Source organism: Salvia splendens, chromosome 3, assembly GCF_004379255.2.
Source record: "Salvia splendens isolate huo1 chromosome 3, SspV2, whole genome shotgun sequence".
In the NCBI taxonomy this organism is placed as follows: Eukaryota; Viridiplantae; Streptophyta; class Magnoliopsida; order Lamiales; family Lamiaceae; genus Salvia; species Salvia splendens.
In genome coordinates, this window is record NC_056034.1 from 12,757,279 (window position 1) to 12,779,485 (window position 22,207).

Here is a 22,207-nt window from a genome sequence, read left to right on the forward strand (position 1 = left end):
GCCCCAGTGTGTTGGGCAAGTTGATTTCCATAGACGATCCGGTCCCAGATCGAACAGTACATGTTTCTCGTTCTCAGTTCTCTTATTCGTTTCAAGTGAGCCCAAGTAAGAAAACTCTCCTCTTTCACTTCAATCCAGTTGTGTGCATAGGCTTCAAAGATTTTGATGACTTGTTTATTATGGTTGAAGGCTTAAAGCCCAATTTTTTTACCCTTTTCAAAAAATTATTTTTTGTGGTACTGCTATGTACTTGGCTTGAGTTATTTTGTCAATGAATATTGTAGTACTCCTATAACCATAGAAGAAAATCGAGATTTGTTTCTTTTTTATAAATGAATAGAAATTTAAAGGTCGCGCAGACTAGAACTAAAACATTTGACCTCATGCATTAATCACACGCACACAAATCGAGATTAGTCTTCTCCCCAGTGATAAGAGGTGTAGCACATATGCTTTTTGCAAATGACAATGAATTTTATTCACAAATTGGGTGCCTACCTGCAAGCATCAGGTGCGGATATCCAAGATCGTTAATCTTTATACGTACTTTGCAATTTACTGAAATACCACTCGTTATCACCCTTTTTAATTTGTTTTATTTTAAATAAAATGATTAATAATTTCACCCGTTTACACCTTATCCTATGAAATAAAAATAACAAAAGTGATGTGAGTTGGCCAAGCTTTTGAGAGGAAATATCTTAAGCCAAAGGTCTCGGATTTCGAATCCTCCATAACACGACCTTTAATTTATATTCATTTACCCATAAAAAATAACAAAACCACTACTGTTAAAATTTAAATATTTAGCCAAAAATAATGACATAAAAAAAAGCACTACGGTTAAAGTTTTAATGTCAATCCAAAAATATACAAATGCTAAAAATGACAAAATAAATAAGTATATGCCAAATTTTAATGTTTATATTTTCCTAACGGCGACAATGGTTGCGTAGATGATAAAAATACCTACGATGAGTTCTCACATTCCATCAAAATCGCCGTATCTGTTTTTCAAATATATCACATATTAAAACATTTTAATTTTCATTTCCTTATTTCTTTCATCTTCTCTCCGGCCATCACCGGCCATAATTGCAATCTCCATACACCACATCGTTGGCACAATCACATAAATAATTGGGATACTTTAATATCATTTTCGTCCACAAAAAATAGTCCTATTTTTCTATTTTGGACATTTCAATAAAATTAGCCTCAATTTATAATAAATTTCTCACTCTAAGAATATAAGTCACATTTTCTATCGTTAATACTTCAATCAATTTTTCACTTGTATCATTAAAATAGTAGTAGTACGTACATGAAATACCTGGCATTCCTAGAAACTACGTATATATAGCATAAAAACCATGCATATGGCGAGAGTCGTGAGACGAACATGTATTGTTTTGTATTTATTAGTTATATTTCTGTTTTATAAGGAAATTATAAATCCCAACAAAGGATGAAAATATTCAGAACCAATTAGCATTGGATAAGGTGTGAAAACGATAAAAATTTATTGAGACATGCAATTTTAATTGCATTTGTAAAATGGTCCTAACGATGTCGTTGCTGTAAAATGGTCCCTTTACATCAATTTATAGTGAGGAGCATCATAGATCCAACAATGAAAAATATATAGTCACGGACTCCTCTTCACGTCGAATATAAACTGCATGGTAACAATTATGTAAAAACTTCAATAAAAATTAGAATAATATAATAGTATAGTAGTAGTTGATATAATTTTCTATTTGCGAATTCATGCTTAAGCTTTGTTCGCTTAGTTAAAGAGCGACTCAGTTCGTTAACGACCATAATTATATGTACTTATTCATTCACTCAAACTTAAATCACCAATCATGCAATTTCAACTTGTTTTTGCAACTAGATATAATATTGATAGACTTTGTTTTCCATAAAATTGATCGTTTATCAAGAAAAATAGATGAAGACAATTTTTGTATATACATAACACAATGCCAGATCAATGGCATGGTCCTTTATCCATCTTTCCCTTTCTCTCTAAAAATGATTTACTTTTACTAAACGTGAAACATATTTATAACATAATTCCGTAATTGTAGTTTCATTTTTCGAGTGAATGATAAGATTTGAGTGTATCCCATTTGATCATCTACAACTAACTCACTTTCATCTTCTTTAAATCTCCCTATAAATTAAATACCTCTCTACCATGAACTTCACACAAACCAAATTCAAGCCTTAACCATGTCCTTCTTCCAACCAAACATCCTAACCACCCCAGGCTGTAAATTCAACGAAGGCCAATGGGTGGCGAAAATTCGAGAAACCCTAGACGAAGAACTCGATGAAGCAATTGAAATCCCGGTCACAATCTTCGGAGTTCCAAAACCCCTAATGATGTTTAGTCCGGACTCCTATATCCCACAACAGGTACCATTGGTGGAAACACCTTAGCCATTTCCAGGCACTTAAGCCCCTACCAATCTATTTTTCAAATTTTATAGTACATATTTTTATTATGAAAAGTGTCTGAAATAAATTTATGTGCGCACAGGTGTCGATGGGGCCGTACCACCGCCTCCGCATCGAGCTCTACGACACGGAGCGGTACAAGGTCGAGGCGGCCAAGCGCATCCAGAAGCTCCTCCCAAACGTGAACCTCGAAACCCTAGTCGACCGCCTCATGAAACGCGACCAACACATCCGCGCCTGCTACCACCGCCCTGTCAACTTCGGGTGCGAGGCCCTGGCCTGGATAATGGCCCTTGACGCGTGCTTCACCTTCGAGTTCACCCACGCCTGCGGCCTCAAGCAAGGGAAAATCCTCAAGAAGGTCCCCTCCGGCCTCTCCCACATCATCGACGCCTCCGGGAAGAAGATGGCCCACAACTCCATCCTCAGAGACATGCTCATGCTGGAAAATCAAATTCCACTGTTCGTCATGAGGATGCTTCTCGAGCTCCATTTATGTTCTAAAGAGACGGCGGATCAGAACCTGCTCACGATTCTGACGTCGATGAGCAGAGATCTGTCGCCTTTCAAGGCGGCCGAGAAGGCAGAGATGGCCGCGGTGAGAGAGTACGCGCACGTGCTCGACTTTCTGTACCACTTCATCGTGCCAGAAGCCGACATACCTTATCCGAAGAAGGAGAAGAAGAGGAAGAGGGAAGAGCTGACCGAGGCCGAGGCGGAGCCCACAAAGCTGTGCAAGCTAGTTTGTACAGTATGGTGTCTACTATCGAAACTAATATTGGGGTTTATTCGTGTGGTGAAATGCATTATCTTCTGGAAACCCTTGAAATTACTGGTGAAGATTCCATGGGCGATTCTGATGAAAATCCCCATATTCAGAATTCTGAAAGCCCAATTCGAACGCGTGAACGAAACCCTACACAAGGAGAAGGACGAAGACAAAGAATCCGGCTCTAGCCACCAGGAGAAGCCTCCGCTGATGGAGGAAATCGCAATCCCCTCCGTTACACAGCTAGCGAAGGTCGGGGTGAAGTTCGCAGCGACGAGCGGAGGAATCTCGAGCATAAAATTCGACAACAAAACCCTAACCCTACACATGCCGGTGATAAAATTGGACGTGAACTCGGGGGTGGTGCTGAGGAATCTGGTGGCGTACGAGGCGTGTACCGCGCCAGGGCCGCTGGTGCTGGCACGGTACATGGAGATGATGAACGGGATCATCGACACGGACGCGGACGCCAAGTATTTATGTGGGAAGGGTATAATTGTGAATTACATGAAGAGCGAGAAGGAGGTGGCGGAGATGTGGAATGGGATGTGCAACTCGGTGAGATTGACGAAAGTGCCATTGCTGGATAAAGCGATAGTGGATGTGAATAAGTTTTATAACGAGAAGTGGAGGGTTAGAATGGGGAGGTTCATGAGGGATTATGTGTTTGGGTCGTGGAAGATTCTGGCGTTTGTGGCTGCGATAGTGATGCTGTTTTTGGTGTGTATGCAGGATTTCTGTGAGATTTATTCATGTAGTAGGATTTTCCCCAAGATTGAAGCTCTAGAGCCCCTCAACTCCAATCTTGATTAATAATTTATGTACGAATATGTGTGTTTATGTACACATGAGATGAAATTTAAGTGTATAAATATGTAGCTACCAAAATTGGTAGTGATTTTATGTTACTGGGACACAATAAATGTCTCATATTGGATCGGTAGCAGGATTTTTTTTACTTTATAAAGGATGATGCAGAGAGAAAATGTTAGTAAAATATGGTTGTTACTTTTATATATATTAATTTTATAATTAAATATAATGAAATAAGTTAACATAATATTATGTCAAGTTACCAAAAATAGTTCAAATGCAATAGTGACTAGATAAGGAGTAGTAAAATTCTAGTAGGCTTACCTCAAGAGAATTAGAATAGCTGCAAGCCTGACATGGTTTTTTTTCTTTTTTACTTTTTCTTTGTATTTTCTAAGATTATAAACATTTTTTTTTATTTTCTTAAGGCTTATAAGTATTTTGAGTTCAATTAGAGATGTTTCAATATAATCCCTAAATGCTCAATATTTTGTTGGACTAGAGGTCCTCATCTTCGATACTTAGCCTATTTTGGGCTAACAAGAACTTTTAATTCCTCTCCTTTTAAAATTTTCAACCTTTTTATATAGAGTATTTACATATGGAGCATAATATATATAATTTCAGTTCAACTAATGTTCAATCGATATGACTAATTGAATCATTAACAATTAAACTTTATTAAATCGCTTGTTGCTCCGATTTTTAAAATATTGGCTAAAAGAATCCTGAATCGTGATTCTCTTTTTCCTTTCATAATAACCCAAATAAATATTGAACTGCATATTTTAGTGGGTTAACATCACCTTCAATTGATTATCTTGATTAAAATTAAGTAACTTTAATTGGTCAAATATATATATGCTGAATTAAATGTAATATTATAGTATTAAGTAGCATCCAATCATTGTGTTTGTAAGCACAAAGAGCCCCAATATATAAAAAAAGTAGTTGTTTTTTTATTCACTCCATATAATTATAAAAAGAACTGTTGATTGTCATATGATTGGTTTTAGTTATTCATTCTTATACTATAATATAATCAAGATCCAATCAGAATCTCTTATTAATTAGTTTGGACCAGCTTAATTTGCAATGAATTAAAATTACACCACATATATAGTTGCATCTTAGCTTATCTTTTGCTGGGAATTAAGTTCTTGATTGATCGAAAACGATATCTTTCAGCATCTTGACTTTAGACATGGTCATTCACATCAAATATATTCTATATTAAAAGGGAAAAATCAGAACGTGAAAGTAATGGTTCAACAATATGGCCCATTTCACCAAGAAATTAAATGCAACTTAGCAATTACCGTCATTAAATTTATTGAACAAATTTTGACCCAAATATGCCCATGTCACAGAACCAATGTTCCACTTTTGTTTCTTACACTATGATTACTTTGATGCTTCGTTCACAAACATTAAATTAAGCTAATTACGAGTGTCCAGTGGACACTTTGGTGGACAAGCCACTTTTTTTTCCACAGCCACAAAAATTTGTCCACTCCAATAGTGGACAAGCCACGTCCACAAATCACATTTTTTTTCAATTGTTGGCACAAATCACATTAATTTATCACAAATCACATTATTTTTTCACAAATCAGAATATTTTATCAAAAAACAACTGAAAAAATAAAATAAAAAAAATAGTTTTCCGGCCGCCGGCGCCCCAAATAGGGAGCCGAGGCCCTACCCCCGCCGTGTCCACGCCGAGTACTCGACTGTGGGCTGTCCGCCCCTCCCCACCCCCGCTGATGCGTCCTCCGCGATAGGGAGCCGCGGCGCCACCGCGGAGTCGGCGGCCGCCGGGACTCCCCTATTGTGGACACTCTAAAGCTTTCTTTTGAACTGTATAATCAGTAAAAGAAAGTCAGAAAAGTAAAGAATAAGAATTAAAGAGAACACAGAGAATTGTCAAGTATGAGAAATGTCTAAATTAGCCCTCGAGGTTGGAAGAGCTTTTTTTTAGTAGTAGGAGTATTAAATTAGGACAAATTGTGAAAAAACTATTTCATGCCATATTAAAGGATTGCAGAAAATATTTTTTTCATTAATTGGGATTGACAAGGATGGTTGCCAATAGAGTATAAGTAGGTTTTTTATAGCTCACTCAGGCCATCCACAACGCCGTTCCTATACCGTTCCTATACCGTTCCTCTATTTGAGGGCCCCACTGTACTTTTTTACTCCATTCCTTAACTAAGGAACGGAACCTGCAACCCTTCGTTCCTTAACCGTTCCTTAAATTACTATTCATTCAATTTCATTTTTTTTTATTTCAAACCCAATTCAATTTAAATAAACACACTTTAATAAAAAACAAACACACTTTATTAAAAAACACACAACATTAAAAAAATTCAACTTAAACTTAAAAAAATAAAAAAAGCACACAATTAAAATCATAAAAACATAAAAAACACAAAATAAAAAACACACAATTAAACGTGGGAAAATAAAAAAACTACTCCGCCGACGAAAATAAAAAACACACAATTAAACGTGGGAAAAAACACAAAATAAAAAACACACAATTTTGCCGCGTAGATGCCGCAAAATTTTTTGACCTGTGCGTCGACTCGGCCAAAGTGAGCACGGAGCATTGTATATTTGCGCTTCCGGGCCCCTTTCGGCTTAGTCTGGTGGTAGACATCACGGACCTCTTCCCAGAAGCACTTGGCGGCTTGTTGGTTCCCGACGATGGGATCGTACGAGACGGTGAGCCAGGCGGTGTACACCGCCTTAGTTTCTTCGTTGTTGTACGGATGCCGACCCAGATCCTCCAGTTCCTCCTCCTCCTCCTCCTCGGGTGCCTCAGACGCAGCCCTAGAGCTTCCACCGCCTCGGCTTCCTCCCTGGGTGGGTTCTACGGGGATATCCTCCCGAATCTGGGACAAACCCTGAGAAAGCCGCGAGCCGGGTGGTCGAGCGTAGGCATCCACATCGAAAGTGGGTGGTTGGTACCCACCCGGCGTCGCCGACCCCTGGGTGCCCGGCGTCGACGACCCGGAACCACCTAGTGTGTTGTACATGGTCTCCCAATCGCCGAACGCGTTGAGATCCCACCCACCGGAGCCGCCACCGCCGTAATTCCCGTCGCCGGACATTTTGTGAAGGAGATTGAAATAGAAAATTGGAGAGGAATTGATGTTGGTTTAGGAAGAGTAGATGTGTAGTTGTGTGTGAAATGTAATAAATTAGGTGTATTTATAGAATAAGAAAATAAAAATAAAAATAAAAAAAATTAAAAAAAGTTAAAAAAACGGTAATATGACAGTTTAAAAAAAAATTTATAAAAATATATTTTTTTTTAAAAAAATTAATTATTGCGTCATCGCTGACGTGTCCCACTCGCGGGCCGGCGAGTGGGAAGCACGCACGAAGCGGGGAGCGCCACGTCGCCCGAGCGCGTGGCGGCACAAGCCGTGCCGCGTTCCGTGCCGTCGGCACGCGGAACGGAATGGGAGCGGAACGGTGCGCCGCAACGCGTTCCGCGGCGAAACCGTTCCGGCGGAACGGCACGCGGAACGCCGGCGGCACGCGTTGCGGGTGCCCTCAAAGCGATGAGCACAATAATTGCCCAGTCATTATCTAAAGCATTTGAGTTATTTTTTGTGTTGCTTTGATTGGATTGGTTGTGAATTAATTAAACTAATTAATGCAGCGTTTATACCACTCCAATAAATTACATATATAGAGACGACACAACAGCATAACAAAAAGATATAGTGAGTCGTCGCTCAACAGATAATTAATAATATTAATAATATATTATGATAAAATAGTATTAGAGCTAACATTTTCTTTACTAATACTACAATATACAGATGAACAGATTTGTCTCTTTTTTTTTGCAAATCCGCGTGCAGTGCTAAACAGAGAAATTAACGAATATAGAAAACATCTAATCTATCATGAATCAACCAACCGTAATTGTTTTTATTCATCTTCTACTTTGTTTTCAGAATTATCCACAAGTATTGTTTAGTTTAACGTTACGAATAACTGAGACAAATAGCTAGATGTATATCTTTTCCATAAATTTATTGTTTATGCAGAAAAAATCGATCTAGATATCATTTTCTATATGACTGACACACAGGAATTGACAAATTATTAGTATTAAGACAGAAAGACCAAAAACAGTGCATATACGTTAAGATGTGGACCATTTTTAATTTTAAAAAATAATAATTAAAGGAAAAGTTTGTTCACTCTTCACACCTCATGATGTCCTACATTTCATCTTCACCCCACGTTTTAAACTTAACAAGTTAGTTCTTTTCTCTATCATTTAAAACCCCATTAAAAAAATAATTCGGTTTTAGTCCACTAATTTAAAGGTGATCATATGCCCAATTATATTTGGGCTGTATTATTCCTTTACTTACTTCTCTGAAAATTTTGAAATGCATGTTAAGCACTTATAAATATATCTCAATACGAAACTTGGACCCGTGAAAAAACAATAGGTTGGCATTTTATCACCTTAATTTATACATTCCAACGAATTTTAGTTTTTTTTATAAATCATTGTGAAAAAAACTCAATCAACACCAACGGAACATAACAAAATTTTATTTTCATATTCCAAACTTAAAATGTAAAATATATAACGTCTACTAGAACAAATTTTTGCATCCACCCGTATGTAACCCACCCTTATTTCAATTTCTCATAAATACACACATAGTATAATATATTCTAATATACCATAGAAATATTAATACATATGACGGGTGTCCTGAAACTTCAGTGGGAAATCTCACACCCAATTACTTTACTAGTGATTCAAATATCTACATCTTTCCCTCATTTTTTATGGTTTTCATTTTTTGAAACGTGAAACATATATAGAGTGAGTCACAACGAACTTTCCACTGTAACCAACTCATTTTCATCTTCTTTACATATTTATTCACCCTATAAATACTACTCAAACATAAACTCCACACTCCAATTCACACACACACACACACCAAACCAAGCCTCAACCACCATGTCCTTCTTCCAACAGAGCATCCTAACAAACCCCGGTTCCAAATTCGACGAAACCCTATGGGTCGCCAAAATCCGAAAAACCCTAGACGAGGAGCTCGAACAAGAAATTGAAATCCCAGTCACAATCTTCGGAGTTCCAAAGCCCCTATTGATTTGTGATCCAGACTCATACATCCCGCAGCAGGTAGCTTAAGCCCCTACGTACCAATCAAATTAATTTCATATAACATTAATCGAATTTTATATACTGAAACAAATTTCTATGCCAGGTGGCAATCGGGCCGTACCACCACCTCCGCCTGGAGCTCTATGACATGGAGCGGTACAAGGTGGCCGCGGCCAAGCGGATCCAGCACGAGCTCCACAACGTGAAGCTCCAAACCCTCGTTGACCGCCTGGTCAAACACGACCACCGCATCCGCGCCTGCTACCACCGCCCTCTCAACTACGGCCCCGAGGCCCTCGCCTGGATGATGGCCGTCGACGTCTGCTTCGTCTTCGAGTTCATTCGCGTCTGCGGCATCAAGCAGGGGAAGATCCTCGGCAAGATCCCCTCCGGCCTCTGCCACCTCATCGACGCCTCCGGTAACAAAACCGCCCACAACTCCATCCTCCGAGATCTCCTCATGCTCGAGAATCAGATCCCATTCTTCGTCATGAGAATGCTCTTCGAGCTCCAGTTCTCTTCGAAAGAGACGGCCGATCTGAAGCTGCTCGCGATCATGACGTCGCTCAGCAGCGACCTGTCGCCGTTCAAGGCAGCGGAAAAGTCGGAGACAGCGGCGGTTAGAGAGCACGCGCATTTACTTGACTTTCTGTACCACTTCATCGTCCCCAAAACCGATACTACGTCGTTTCACACTCACGAAATTGAAATCCAAGGCGGCGGAAACAAGGAGGAGGAGAAGACGGAGGAGGAGACGTTCACGGAGCCGAGCCACCTCCGGAATCTGGCTGATCTAGTGTGGAGGATGCTGTCGAAGCTAAAACGAGGGCCGATTGAGTTGATGAAGCGCGTGATCTTATCGAAACCCTTGAAACTAGTCGTAAAACTGCCGTGGACGATTCTAACAAAAATCCCCATAGTGAAAATGCTGAAAGAGCCGATTGAAAACGCGTTCCAGACGTTCCACAAGGGGAAGAAGGAAGACGGGGAAGGAGACGAAGAGGCCGGAGCCAGCCAGAAGCCTCCGCTCCTCGAAGAAATCGCGATCCCCTCCGTGACGCAGCTGGCCGAGGCCGGAGTCCAGTTCGTTGCAGCGGACGAAGGAATCTCCGGCATCAGATTCGACAGCAAGACCCTGACCTTCCACGTCCCGGTGATAAACCTGGACGTGAACTCGGAGGTCGTGCTGAGGAATCTGGTGGCGTACGAGGCGTGTAGCGCGCCAGGACCGCTGGTCCTAGCGCGGTACGTGGAGCTGATGAACGGGATCGTGGACACGGACGTCGACGCGAAGTTTTTATGCGGGAAGGGGATTATTGTGAACCATCTGAAGAGCGAGGAGGAGGTGGCGGAGATGTGGAATGGGATGAGCAAGTCGGTGAGATTGACGAAAGTGCCCTCGCTGGATAAGGTGATAGCGGATGTGAATAAGTTTTACAGCGAGAGGTGGAGGGTTAGAATGGGGAAGTTTATGAGGGATTATGTGTTTGGGTCGTGGAAGATTCTGACGTTTGTGGCTGCGATAGCGATGTTGCTTCTGATGTTTATGCAGGCGTTTTGCCAGGTTTATTCATGCAGTCGGATTATACCCATTGAAGCTCTTGAGCCACTTGATCCCAATGTTAATCAGTAGAAAATTTGGTAGGGTTTTTGAGATAGAATGTGTATGGTGTGTTTTAGAGTAACTTTTTTGTTGGGGTGTTTATGTGTGGTTTTGTGAGTGGACGTAACTTTCCATTATTTGTCATGCTTAATTATTGGGGGAACACCACAATGTGGTTGTAAGTATTCTTCTTTTTTAGTTTGCCACATGATAAAAGGTTTTCTTTTGATAAAGGCGTGATATGTATATATCCTCCTTGTCTAGATCCGAATAATTTTGGGGAGGTTTAGTGGGGAAGATAAATAAAAAAAAACATGATAAGAACATATATTTTTGGTTATTTTTTATTATATAACTCCAAGATAAATGAGTGTCAAATTGAAATGCACTTTCTTCGTCTGATATTAAATGTCTCTTTTGACTCAACGCAAATTTTAAGATATGTAAATGAAATATAAGTGGTGGAAAAAAACTATAATAAAATATAAGTGGAATAAATTAGTAGAAAATAGTATAATATAGTAAAATTGAAAATATACATTTAATCCCTCACAATACTATCGGACCGGGATGTGTGGAGCCCTTAGAGTTGAGGTTTCAACCTTTTTGTATGAAATGATACATTTAACCGTGAATATCTCGAAATGACAATATGAAATGGACATGGTGAATAATTATTGTTTAAGTAATTAATTTGAATTTATCTTTTACAGAATAAATGGTCGGATATAACCCTCCAACATGTGTGCGCATGCAATTAATAGGGTTGTCGTTGAAAAGTAAGTCACATTTCAACGATGGGTCTAACTTAATTTGTCTATGGTAAAATAACAGCTAGCTAGCTAAATGTTACTAATGGATATTTCAAGCTTGCAATAAATCATTTACTATTACTAAGGAAAGTTAACAAGCTTAAGTATATCTCTTACACATCATTCAACTGAATAATAATGGATATTAGTAATTTCAAACTTGTCGTATACAGTCCAGTAAATAATTAAATATAGGATTGCGTTTGGAAAAGTGAAGATCACAGTGCGCAATAGTGTAGTCTATGTAGCTTAGAAATGTTTTGCACGCCTATTATTTAATCACAACAAAAGCATGTGATGTTTGGGTTTAAATAATTTGGGTGGGATAATGCTTCTTTTTTTGGTAGTCCATCTTTATCATAATAAATCATAAGAAAATAGTAAATTAATTATAAAGACGACAAAGGAAGCATTTGGTAGTCCCTCAATCCATTGTGTATTTATGTAGTATGTTGTACGTGGAGTGTGGGGTATCTTAAACTTTGATTTGCATCAAATATTTCTAATCTTGATCATTGATGGTAAAATATGGACGATTCAGATCGTGTCCCAAGATGACCCAAAGATTCTGAATTTAAATTAAATATTTTTTTAGGATAATATGTGATTGCTTAAATATTAATGAAATATATAAATTGAAGAATAAGAGAGGAGAGAGGTGGTTAACAGTTAAGACAGTGATACGAGTATATCTACAGAATATCCTCATATCTATATTATTTCATATATTATTGATTTCTATATCTTTTCTATTTCTTGCCACTAAGTTAGGTTATTAGGAAGTATTATAAATATGAGTCTTTGTTATCTTTTGAAGGAATCATGAAAGAAATATAATTATCTTTATCGTTTCGTCTTTTATTTTTCTGCAATTTACTTTTCCGACTTTGTTCATCGGTTGCTCGACGAAGACTCCTCTGCGAACGGACATTCAATATCCGGCAATTCTCGCCAATTATCATTGATACGGGTTTCTCCGTATCATCTGGTGCTTTCATTGTGATCTCATCCTCCGTATTTCCGCCATCATGTCATACACCTACACTGACTACGTCCATCACCAATTCGACAGACAGTTCTCCTTGCCACTATCCATGCCGAGCCTCACATCGTGTTGGTACCCCCAGAGACAAGACGTGCAATTTGGATACCCCTATCCAGATCCGGCGTGCCCGATTCCAGCGCTATCCTTTAGCGCGCCAAGGCCTTCTTTGGTGTTCTATCCGTGCCCCGAACCTGACCCTCCTGATGGGAGCTCTTCCAGCTGCCATCGTCTCCATATCAGTCGCCTTACAACGGTGTAGGCCATATGGAGCCTCTCGGCATGGCACGTGATCCTGTGACGCCGAATTTGGAACCGAACCTACAGTTGGCTGTCTTGGTTTCACAGCTTGATCACTTGACCGCAACTGTCAAGCAATTTACATCTCAGATGGATGCAAACAAACGCTGCCTGGGCGATCCACACGCCGCAATAAGGCCGACGAGCCATCTCCGCACAGCCGCCCCACTGGCCGCTACAACTGCTGTCTCGTCCATGAATCTGCCCCCGCCAGCTCCTCCGTGCAGCCCCGATATCAATGGAGATGAGGGCGAATTGTCATACACCTACACTGATGATGCACTATTTATTAGCACTAAAAATACCTGCAAGTTTACAGGGTAGAACTAGTATAGCTAAAGGTCAGTACCGGGATATCGAACACGGGGAATAAGATTGCAACTGGCTATCATATACTAAGCGTCATATACTATCTAGAGACACATAGTATTTTTGGTTTTGGTTTTATAAACTAGACATAAATATAAACAAATATAAAAACAAAATAATACAAAGCACGCTAAAGAAAGTAGAGTTTTAGGATCCATCTACTACGACCTCGTGATATTAATCTCACAGAACCTTTACCTTTATGTGTCTCCAGGATTATTAGGAAAGTCACGATTTTCAGATAAGCCCTCTCTCGAGTGCACTTATCCAGTAGATTAGACTCTAACTATCAAAGTCTCCTTCCAATAGATTAGATTTTAACTCCTTAAGTTCCTAAGACTCAAGCCCTCACAAAGGGTCCCCTCTCTCGAGTGCAGATAAACCTATGTGTTGTACTCGTTCCTTTTACCACGTAAAACTAGCTATCTCTTGATTAATCTAGTTAGACGGACATAGTTCTAAAGTTGGCCAGACAAAAGAACAATAAAAGCACAAGAACAAGCAAAACAATCACAAGAGCTAGAAAAAAGTTCAATTCAATAAATCAAAACATATTCATAATAGTTTTCACAAAAAAAAACTACAAATGATGTTTAACTACTCATAGACAAGTAGTAAAAACAAAAATAAAAGTATAAGACATGAAAGAAATTGATAAAACCCAAGGTTAAATCTTCAATCTTCAATCTTCTCTTGCATGGATCTGCAGAGCTCCGCTCCAATGGAAGATGGATGAATTATGTGTGGAAGATGGAATGGAAGAAGTGTAGAGAGGGAGAAGGATTGGAGGCTCTGAGATGAAGATTATAATTTAGGTTATGGGTATTTATAAGCTAGAAAAAGATTTAGAATGGTAAAAAGTATCCTCCAATTAATTGAAAATATAATATTTTCGAATCTGCAATTAAAAGGAGGGATTTGGGCAATAATTTCTTCATTCCTTGAATTTTCGCCTAATTTTCGTCAGCTTTGACTGCACTGCGCAATATTCGTAGAATTGTCATAACTTTCTCCACAAAACTCCAATTGAGACATGCAAGATATCCACGCGAAGCTCTTTCGAAGACGAAGAGAATGACATATAGTAAGTACTGACTGGACTTCAAAATCGCTGGCAGAATGGGCTCGAACAGAGGCTGCTGCACTTTGGCCTTTTTCACCTTTTTCTATCTTTTTCTATCATTTATCAACAAACACGTCAAAAATACCAAATGTATAACATATGTAATTTAAGAACATAATTTGCATGATTGACATTTAAAACAAGTCAAATCTAGTCCTTAAAAACATGCAAAATCCGTGTTTGTCAACTCCCCCAAACTTAATTATTTGTTTGTCCTCAAACAAAACAAGAGAAAAACTAATAAAGAAATACGGATGCTAAGAACTAGACTTATAGTTGCCTCAAAAATTGTAACAAGAAATAAAGAGTTTGACAAGAATACAAATCAAATCAAGCAAAGCTTATTAGTGCATTTTCATTACTAGCTCGTTGATCACCTTGAAGTACATGCGCTCACAAGTGTTTAGAAGTGTGTTTATCACTCACTCACAAAGTGTATATTGGAAAAAGTGTATGCTCTCAGATCATGCAACATGCAAAGTTTACCATAGGCTTGCTCGAAGTCTAATCCCTCATCTACTTTATGTGATTAAAATCAAAAATCCGAAAGGTCTTTATTTTAGGTTATAATGTAGGCTCTTTGGTAAGGTGAGGAAATATGACTAAAAAGTGACTAAACCCAAACATAGCAAAAGTGATCAATTTCTACTACATCAAACTTAGCACCCCACCAACAAATCAAATCACAGTAAATTCTAGACTTTGTCTAAATTTCTTTCCACTTCCCAAATTCCTTTTTTTCATTTTTTTTCTTTTGTACATCCCTTTTTTTTCTTTTATGCACAACCAAATATCTCATTCAAACCACAGGTGTCTATGCACTTTTCACAAGTAAGCACACTACTTTTCTTTCTACCTTATCTCTCCAACTCTTTTCACAAAATATATATACTAAATTTCACCAAAGAGCGTATGGATATTCCCCTTTATTTAGCTTCCAAAGAAAAAGGCTTTAAAGGCTCAAAGTGGCTAGCTAGGGAAAAATATTTTGAATAAGGTCATAAATTTGGATATATAAAGCCTAACGTCCTCTTTTATCATTTAAACACTATATAGACTTAGGCAGACTAGGAGCAAGTTCTAGAAACAAAAACATGAATGCAGATAAATCACACAAGAAAGAACATATAGCTCAAGTCTCACAAGGTATAAGCATGATTCAAGGTAAACAAGCAATTCATTAATTATACACCTTTTTACAAAACTCTCAAATCAATGTATCAAGTCAACTCAACCAACACATAAACAAAATTTTTATCATAGGCAACTCGGTCTGATGTCCCTAAACATGAGTATTTCTAAGTTTTCTATGTTATGTTAATGACAAGATTCACCTCGGGTTTATTAAATAAAATAAAACTAATAAAAATAAGCAAAAACAACTAAACTCACGGTCCACCACTTCATCCCCCCAAACTTATTCAAAACTAAGTTAAGAATAAGTTTGTAAAGTCGGTAGGGACGTGAGTAAACTAAGAAAACAAATCAAAACTAAATAAAAAAGATATCAATGTTGGGTTGCCTCCCAACAAGCGTTTGGTTAACGTCTTTAGCTTGACGTTCTTTGAGGCTAATAAAATATCCCCCATTCTCGGGATTTTCTTTGGGATGCATTATGTACCTACAATTTCGCAATGTGAGCATAGAATGAAGAAAATTATAGTAGAGTACAATGCATAACATGTGGCAATCCCCTAAACTTTAATCATATCAAGGCATAAAATATGCAAATCAAATTATCTACCTTAACATGATCATTTTTCATCCTCCGTAATCTTCTCTATCCCCCAATTAATTGCAAAAATTTTCAACAATAGACCAAGATCACGCAAAACAATTTAAGCTCCTAAAAACACAATTCATGCAAGATAAAATAGCTTGGCAATGCTATGAACATGAACTATGTGTATCAACAATCAAGCCAAAGTGATATTCAATTTTCATCCACCAAATATCAAACATACTCAAGCACACCCAACAACTATTTCTCGCAAATATCCAAAAACTCACAAATTCACCAAGAATAAATCCCAATTAAATCGTCACTCATCAAACTCCTATCCAAACTCCCAATATATATATATATATATATATATATATATCAACAACAAAGTCATTCAATGAAAGAATTCAAGATCAAAGCTCAGAAATTAAAAGAGAACGTACCTTGTGTCGATTGAGAGCTAAGCACATGAATAATTGGTAGAGTACAAAGAATTTGCTTAAGTGATGTGAATTTGAAGTGTGTGTGAGTGATTTATGTGGAGAAAATAAAATAAAATAAAAATAGAGGGAAGGAGGTTCTAGTTTTTCTATTTTTTTTAAGATTTTATTGAAAAAAAACGAAGAATAAGAAGTTTTAAAAAGAAGGAAAAAGAAAAAAAAAGAAAAGGAAATATTCAAACGGAAAAGAAAAAAAGTTTAAAGAAACGAATTTTTTTTTATTTAACTTAAGCTCTATGGAGAAAAACTTAAGCTCTACGGAAGAGAAAACTAAAGGTAAAAAAAACAAAAAAAAAAAACAAGAGAGCAAGCATATTTTATATCTCACCCACGCTCTACGGAGTATATCAAATGTTGTAGCAGATAATTGCATCTTCCATAGGAGCGCAGAGTAATCCATTGTTGTGCTTCGTGCTCCTTGCAAAACAAATACGATAAAAACAATTAAAACAAAACTATACAAAATATTACACTCCAAATTAGTATTATCAACCGTTCTACAATATCAGCTTAAAGCAATAATATTCCCCGGCAACGGCGCCAAAAACTTGATGCACTATTTATTAGCACTAAAAATATCTGCAAGTTTATAGGGTAGAACTAGTATAGCTAAAGGTCAGTACCGGGATATCGAACACGAGGAATAAGATTGCAACTGGCTATCATATACTAAGCGTCATATACTATCTAGAGACACGGAGTATTTTTGGTTTTGGTTTTATAAACTAGACATAAATATAAACAAATATAAAAATAAAATAATACAAAGCAGGCTAAAGAAAGTAGAGTTTTAGGATCCATCTACTACGACCTAGTGATATTAATCTCACAGAACCTTTACCTTTGACTGCACTGCGCAATGTTCGTAGAATTGTCATAACTTTCTCCACAAAACTCCGATTGAGACATGCAAGATATCCACGCGAAGCTCTTTCGAAGACTAAGAGAATGACATATAGTAAGCACTGTCTGGACTTCAAAATCGCTGGCAGAATGGGCTCGAACAGAGGCTGCTGCACTTTGGCCTTTTTTCACCTTTTTCTATCTTTTTCTATCATTTATCAACAAACACGTCAAAAATACCAAATGTATAACATATGTAATTTAAGAACATAATTTGCATGATTGACATTTAAAACAAGTCAAATCTAGTCCTTAAAAACATGCAAAATCCGTGTTTGTCAACTGACTACGTCCATCACCAATTCGACAGACAGTTCTCCTTGCCACTGTCCATGCCGAGCCCCACATCGTATTGGTATCCCTAGAGACAAGACGTGCAATTTGGATACCCCTATCCAGATCCGGCGTGCCCGATTCCAACGCTATCCTTTAGCGCGCCAAGGCCATCTTTGGTGTTCTATCCGTGCCCCAAACCCGACCCTCCTGATGGGAACCCGCTGTACACCCCTGCACAACCGCCTTACCAGCTCTTCCAGCCGCCATCGTCTCCATATTAGCCACCTTACAACGGTGTAGGCCATATGGAGCCTCTCGGCATGGCACGTGATCCGGTGACGCCGAATTTGGAACCGAACCTACAGTTGGTTGCCTTGGTTTCACAGCTTGAGCACTTGACCGCAACTGTCAAACTATTGGCGTCTCAGATGGATGCAAACAAACGCTGCCTGGGCGATCCACACACCGCATTGAGGCCGACGAGCCATCTCCGCACAGCCGCCCCATCGTCCATGAATCTGCCCCTGCCAGCTCCTCCGTGCAGCCCCGATATCTATGGAGATGAGGGCGAATTGTTAGACGATGACCCACTCCCACTAGCCGTGATCTCTCAGTCGGGCGACTCCAATACCATTCCAACATCAGTCCCTCATTTTGTACTTGTTGTTTTCCCTAGTTCTATAAAATTGGGGATTTCAGAGGGTGTGAAACGTAACTGCTTTAGTTCTTCTCTCGGCAAGAGTAGAGTTACAAAGAAATTTCACAATTTGGATGATATAGGTTTTAATGATGGCGCGAATCCAATTGATGGTGATGTTGCAAGAATGAATCATCGACCAACACCGCTTGACGATGATACACGGTGGATTCCTCCGCACAAGGACACGTCGTGTTTGAGCATTCTGGGACGCGTGGACAAGCTTCCCATTTTAACGATGAATTTTGGCAACCACAATGGTCATCCTTTGATGATTTTTGATGGAGGTGATGAAGGGAGATGCTCTACTGTTCGGTGTGCGTTTGATCCGGGAGGAGATACCTCGCCAGAGCTTCAACTTTTAACTCTCATTGTGGCTTCATGGTTTCCACCTTGAGGACAAGGTGAATTTTAACAGTGGGTACAGAATATCCTCATATCTATATTATTTCATATATTATTGATTTCTATATCTTTCCTATTTCTTGATCACTAAGTTAGGTTATTAGGGAGTATTATAAATATGAGTCTTTGTTATCTTTTGCAGGAATCATGAAAGAAATATAATTATCTTTATCGTTCCGTCTTTTATTTTTCTGCAATTTACTTTTCCGTCTTTGTTCATCGGTTGTTCGACGGAGACTCCTCTACGAACAGACCTTCAATATCCGGTGAATTCTCACCAATTATCATTGATATGGGTTTCTCCGTATCACACAGCTATATCCTTATATATAGACACCACATAAAAAATTGTTGAGCTTGCGATACGAAATCTATTTGACAGTCAAGTATTTTGAATGCCAGATAATAGCACCTCAAATTTGTTTTGGCTGCACTTTAATATACTCAAGTGGTGTTTGTTTTACATATGAGTAATAAGAACTCATTCGCCTATCTAGTCTTGTTATTTTGTATATTCACCAAAATTAGTTTTCATCTAATTATGATATGTTCTCTCTAGTGGAAATGAGTCATATTTTTATTAACAATGCTCCAACCATCTTTTTCTATCTAGCATCAACTATCAAGATTATTTTTCTTGGTGGGTGGAAAGAGTATATGATAGTCATGGCTGAGAAATATAACTAATTCTCCCTCCGTCTCATTCTAGATGACTATCTTTCATTTTTTGTTTGTCCCAATCAAAATGACCACATTCCAATTTTGGAAATAACATCCCCTCTCCTCATTAAAATATTCAACTACATTTTTTTTCTCTCTATTTTATTCCATCTAACAACACTTTCTAAAATCTCGTGCCACTAAAAAATGTAGTAATCTTGAGTGAGACGAAGCTGAGTATATAATTCTAGAGACTTGATATATGTTCGGTTTTATTAATCTTGATTGGAATCTTTGAAATAGAAAATGAACGAATAAGGAACAATTTATCCTCAATTTTATTTCCAAGTCTTGTCACACTATGCTGACGCAACCCCATATATTTGGAGCTTTATACATAATCGCTTTCAACAACATTTTTTTTATGCGAAACGAAAAGATTGGGTCCTCTAGCCAATGAGGAAGTTGTGCTTACGTAGTTCTGCAGCCAATGAATTGTGATTGGTTTACCGTTTACTCCTAATTTTATATAGTATAAATATATTGGGAGTTAAATTGTTATTCAACTGGGGTTAATACTTTAGATTAAATTTTAAGGAGAAATAACTACTCTTATTTTTACGATATTCTTTTTTATATGTATTTACTGCATGAAAAAATCAAAATAATCATAATAATTGTGTAACAGTTTTAACTTTTAACCCTAGAAGGGATAGCTTGATATGATTGGTTTAAATTCATATGTGATCTACTATAGTGTGGTAAATAATTTAATCCGCAATGGCACTATTTTAGAGTATAAATATTAAGGGTCTGTTCAAGAACCTTGAAATGTGCAGATATGGGCTCATAGCTTGGACTTGGTGGGTGTTCAAGTTCCATGGTGAATTCTCCTTAAGCCCGTTGTTAATTACCTGGCCCGCACTGTTCATCTGTGGTATACACTTAATCCATTTCATGCCAAGGGGGTACTTTATGAATTCTGGATCAAATTTCGGATCTAGAATAGAAGGTGAACTTACCAACTTGCCCTTGAAATTTTCACGGCTCTCTTTCCTTTCCATCTCATAATTTCTGCATCTCATCAATTGCTCTCTCTCCCTCCAATTCAATGGATACTCTTCAATCCAATTAATCTGATTCCCCTTCTAAGCCCCAATCCGAACCCCAATCTGAAACCCTCGAAAAAACCCTAGACTCCTCCAACAACGGAGCTGCCGCCGCCGATGCTTCTATGCCCGTCCCGAAGCCTCTTTTGTCGGGGAATGGTCTCGCGAACACGCACAGCGGCACTGACAAAGATTTCTCCGGGGGCGAGGAGGAAACGACAAGCCGCAGGCGGAGGCGAGTTAGGTGGGACCCGCCCCCGAGCGAGTCCAGCTACAATGGTAACGCTGCCAACGGCGATGGAAATTCTGGAACCGGTGGGAGGAAGCGGAAGTCGAGGTGGGCAGATGACGAGTCGAATGGACTCGTAGAATTGTATGTGGTGGTGATTGGTGAATTGCGTGTTGATTTTGGGAATAATTGTTGGTTTTTGAATGATAGGACGGGATCTGGTGCGATGAAGGGTGGTGATTTGTTGGTGAACAAAGATGGAGTGCAGCTTGTGTCTGAGAATGAAGTTCAATAGCAGCTCAATTTGGCTATCAATTTGCAGACAAGCTCGTCAAAAACGATGAGGGCAAATTAGGTAGTATAGAAAATGGACAAATTTTAAACAAAAAAGAAAAAATGTAAAAGCCTATATCTGCAACCCTTTCTGAGATCTTGAACACTATAAACACATACAGTAAATCTTTATGGAACAGTATTAAATCTGGATCAGATTTAATTGGGCAGATTTCCCTAAAAATGAGTTCTAAAAGTAACTTGTTAACGTGACATTTCTTAGGACCACTGTTCACAATGCTTGTTTCTTGACTTTTTTTATACTTATTCCTGAGGCTTGTTTTCCTGAATTTTTTCTACGCTTCTAATATCTATATAGAGGGGTTCAAATAAGAATATTTTGTCGTAAAGATTGAAAATAGTTTTAGCCCGAATGCAACTTCCTTTTGGATAAATACAAACTTGAGTTGCCCTTTATTTGTATCTTCTTGCTATTCTTTTTCTTATTTTCATGTAGGTGAGATTGTTGAATAATCTTCATAATTTCTTTCAATAATAGAAGGGAGCGAATTTTTTGTTTCCAATGCAATTAATTTCTGTTACGAAACATTATATTATATGCTCAACACAAAAGTACAAACGTTCACACTTTTCAACAATAACTAGCTAGGTTTTGTTTTGATCTATTCTACTAATATACTACATTTTACACATACGATATAGTGATAAAAGAATATTTATAAGAAAGTGACTTATTTGATCCCTCTTGTGTATAGAAAAAGATGTTATTTATTGATTGATTCACTAATATCCTATTGAATTATAGAGTAATAAAATTTATATAGCATTTGAAATAATAAAAGTAGACTTAAGTTAACCCCAGTCCATGTCATATGAAAGTGAAGCAAAGCCCACTTGTGTGTAGATTAATAACAATTAAACGCATTATTTGATCT

General features: G+C 38.1%; 2 protein-coding genes across 2 annotated transcripts; both read left to right on the top strand.

Moving 5' to 3' along the window:
• Positions 1–2,175: 2,175 nt before the first annotated feature.
• On the top strand, positions 2,176–4,143 carry LOC121793877 (putative UPF0481 protein At3g02645). The gene is made up of 2 exons (XM_042191903.1): positions 2,176–2,424; positions 2,549–4,143. The coding sequence occupies exons 1-2, from the start codon at positions 2,239–2,241 to the stop codon at positions 4,046–4,048; spliced, it is 1,686 nt and encodes a 561-aa protein (XP_042047837.1). The 5' UTR covers positions 2,176–2,238; the 3' UTR covers positions 4,049–4,143.
• A 4,724-nt stretch (positions 4,144–8,867) lies between these two features.
• LOC121797179 (putative UPF0481 protein At3g02645) lies at positions 8,868–11,063 on the top strand. The gene is made up of 2 exons (XM_042195920.1): positions 8,868–9,245; positions 9,331–11,063. Exons 1-2 carry the CDS (start codon positions 9,060–9,062, stop codon positions 10,858–10,860), a joined length of 1,716 nt encoding a protein of 571 aa, XP_042051854.1. The 5' UTR covers positions 8,868–9,059; the 3' UTR covers positions 10,861–11,063.
• The last annotated feature ends 11,144 nt before the right edge of the window (positions 11,064–22,207 follow it).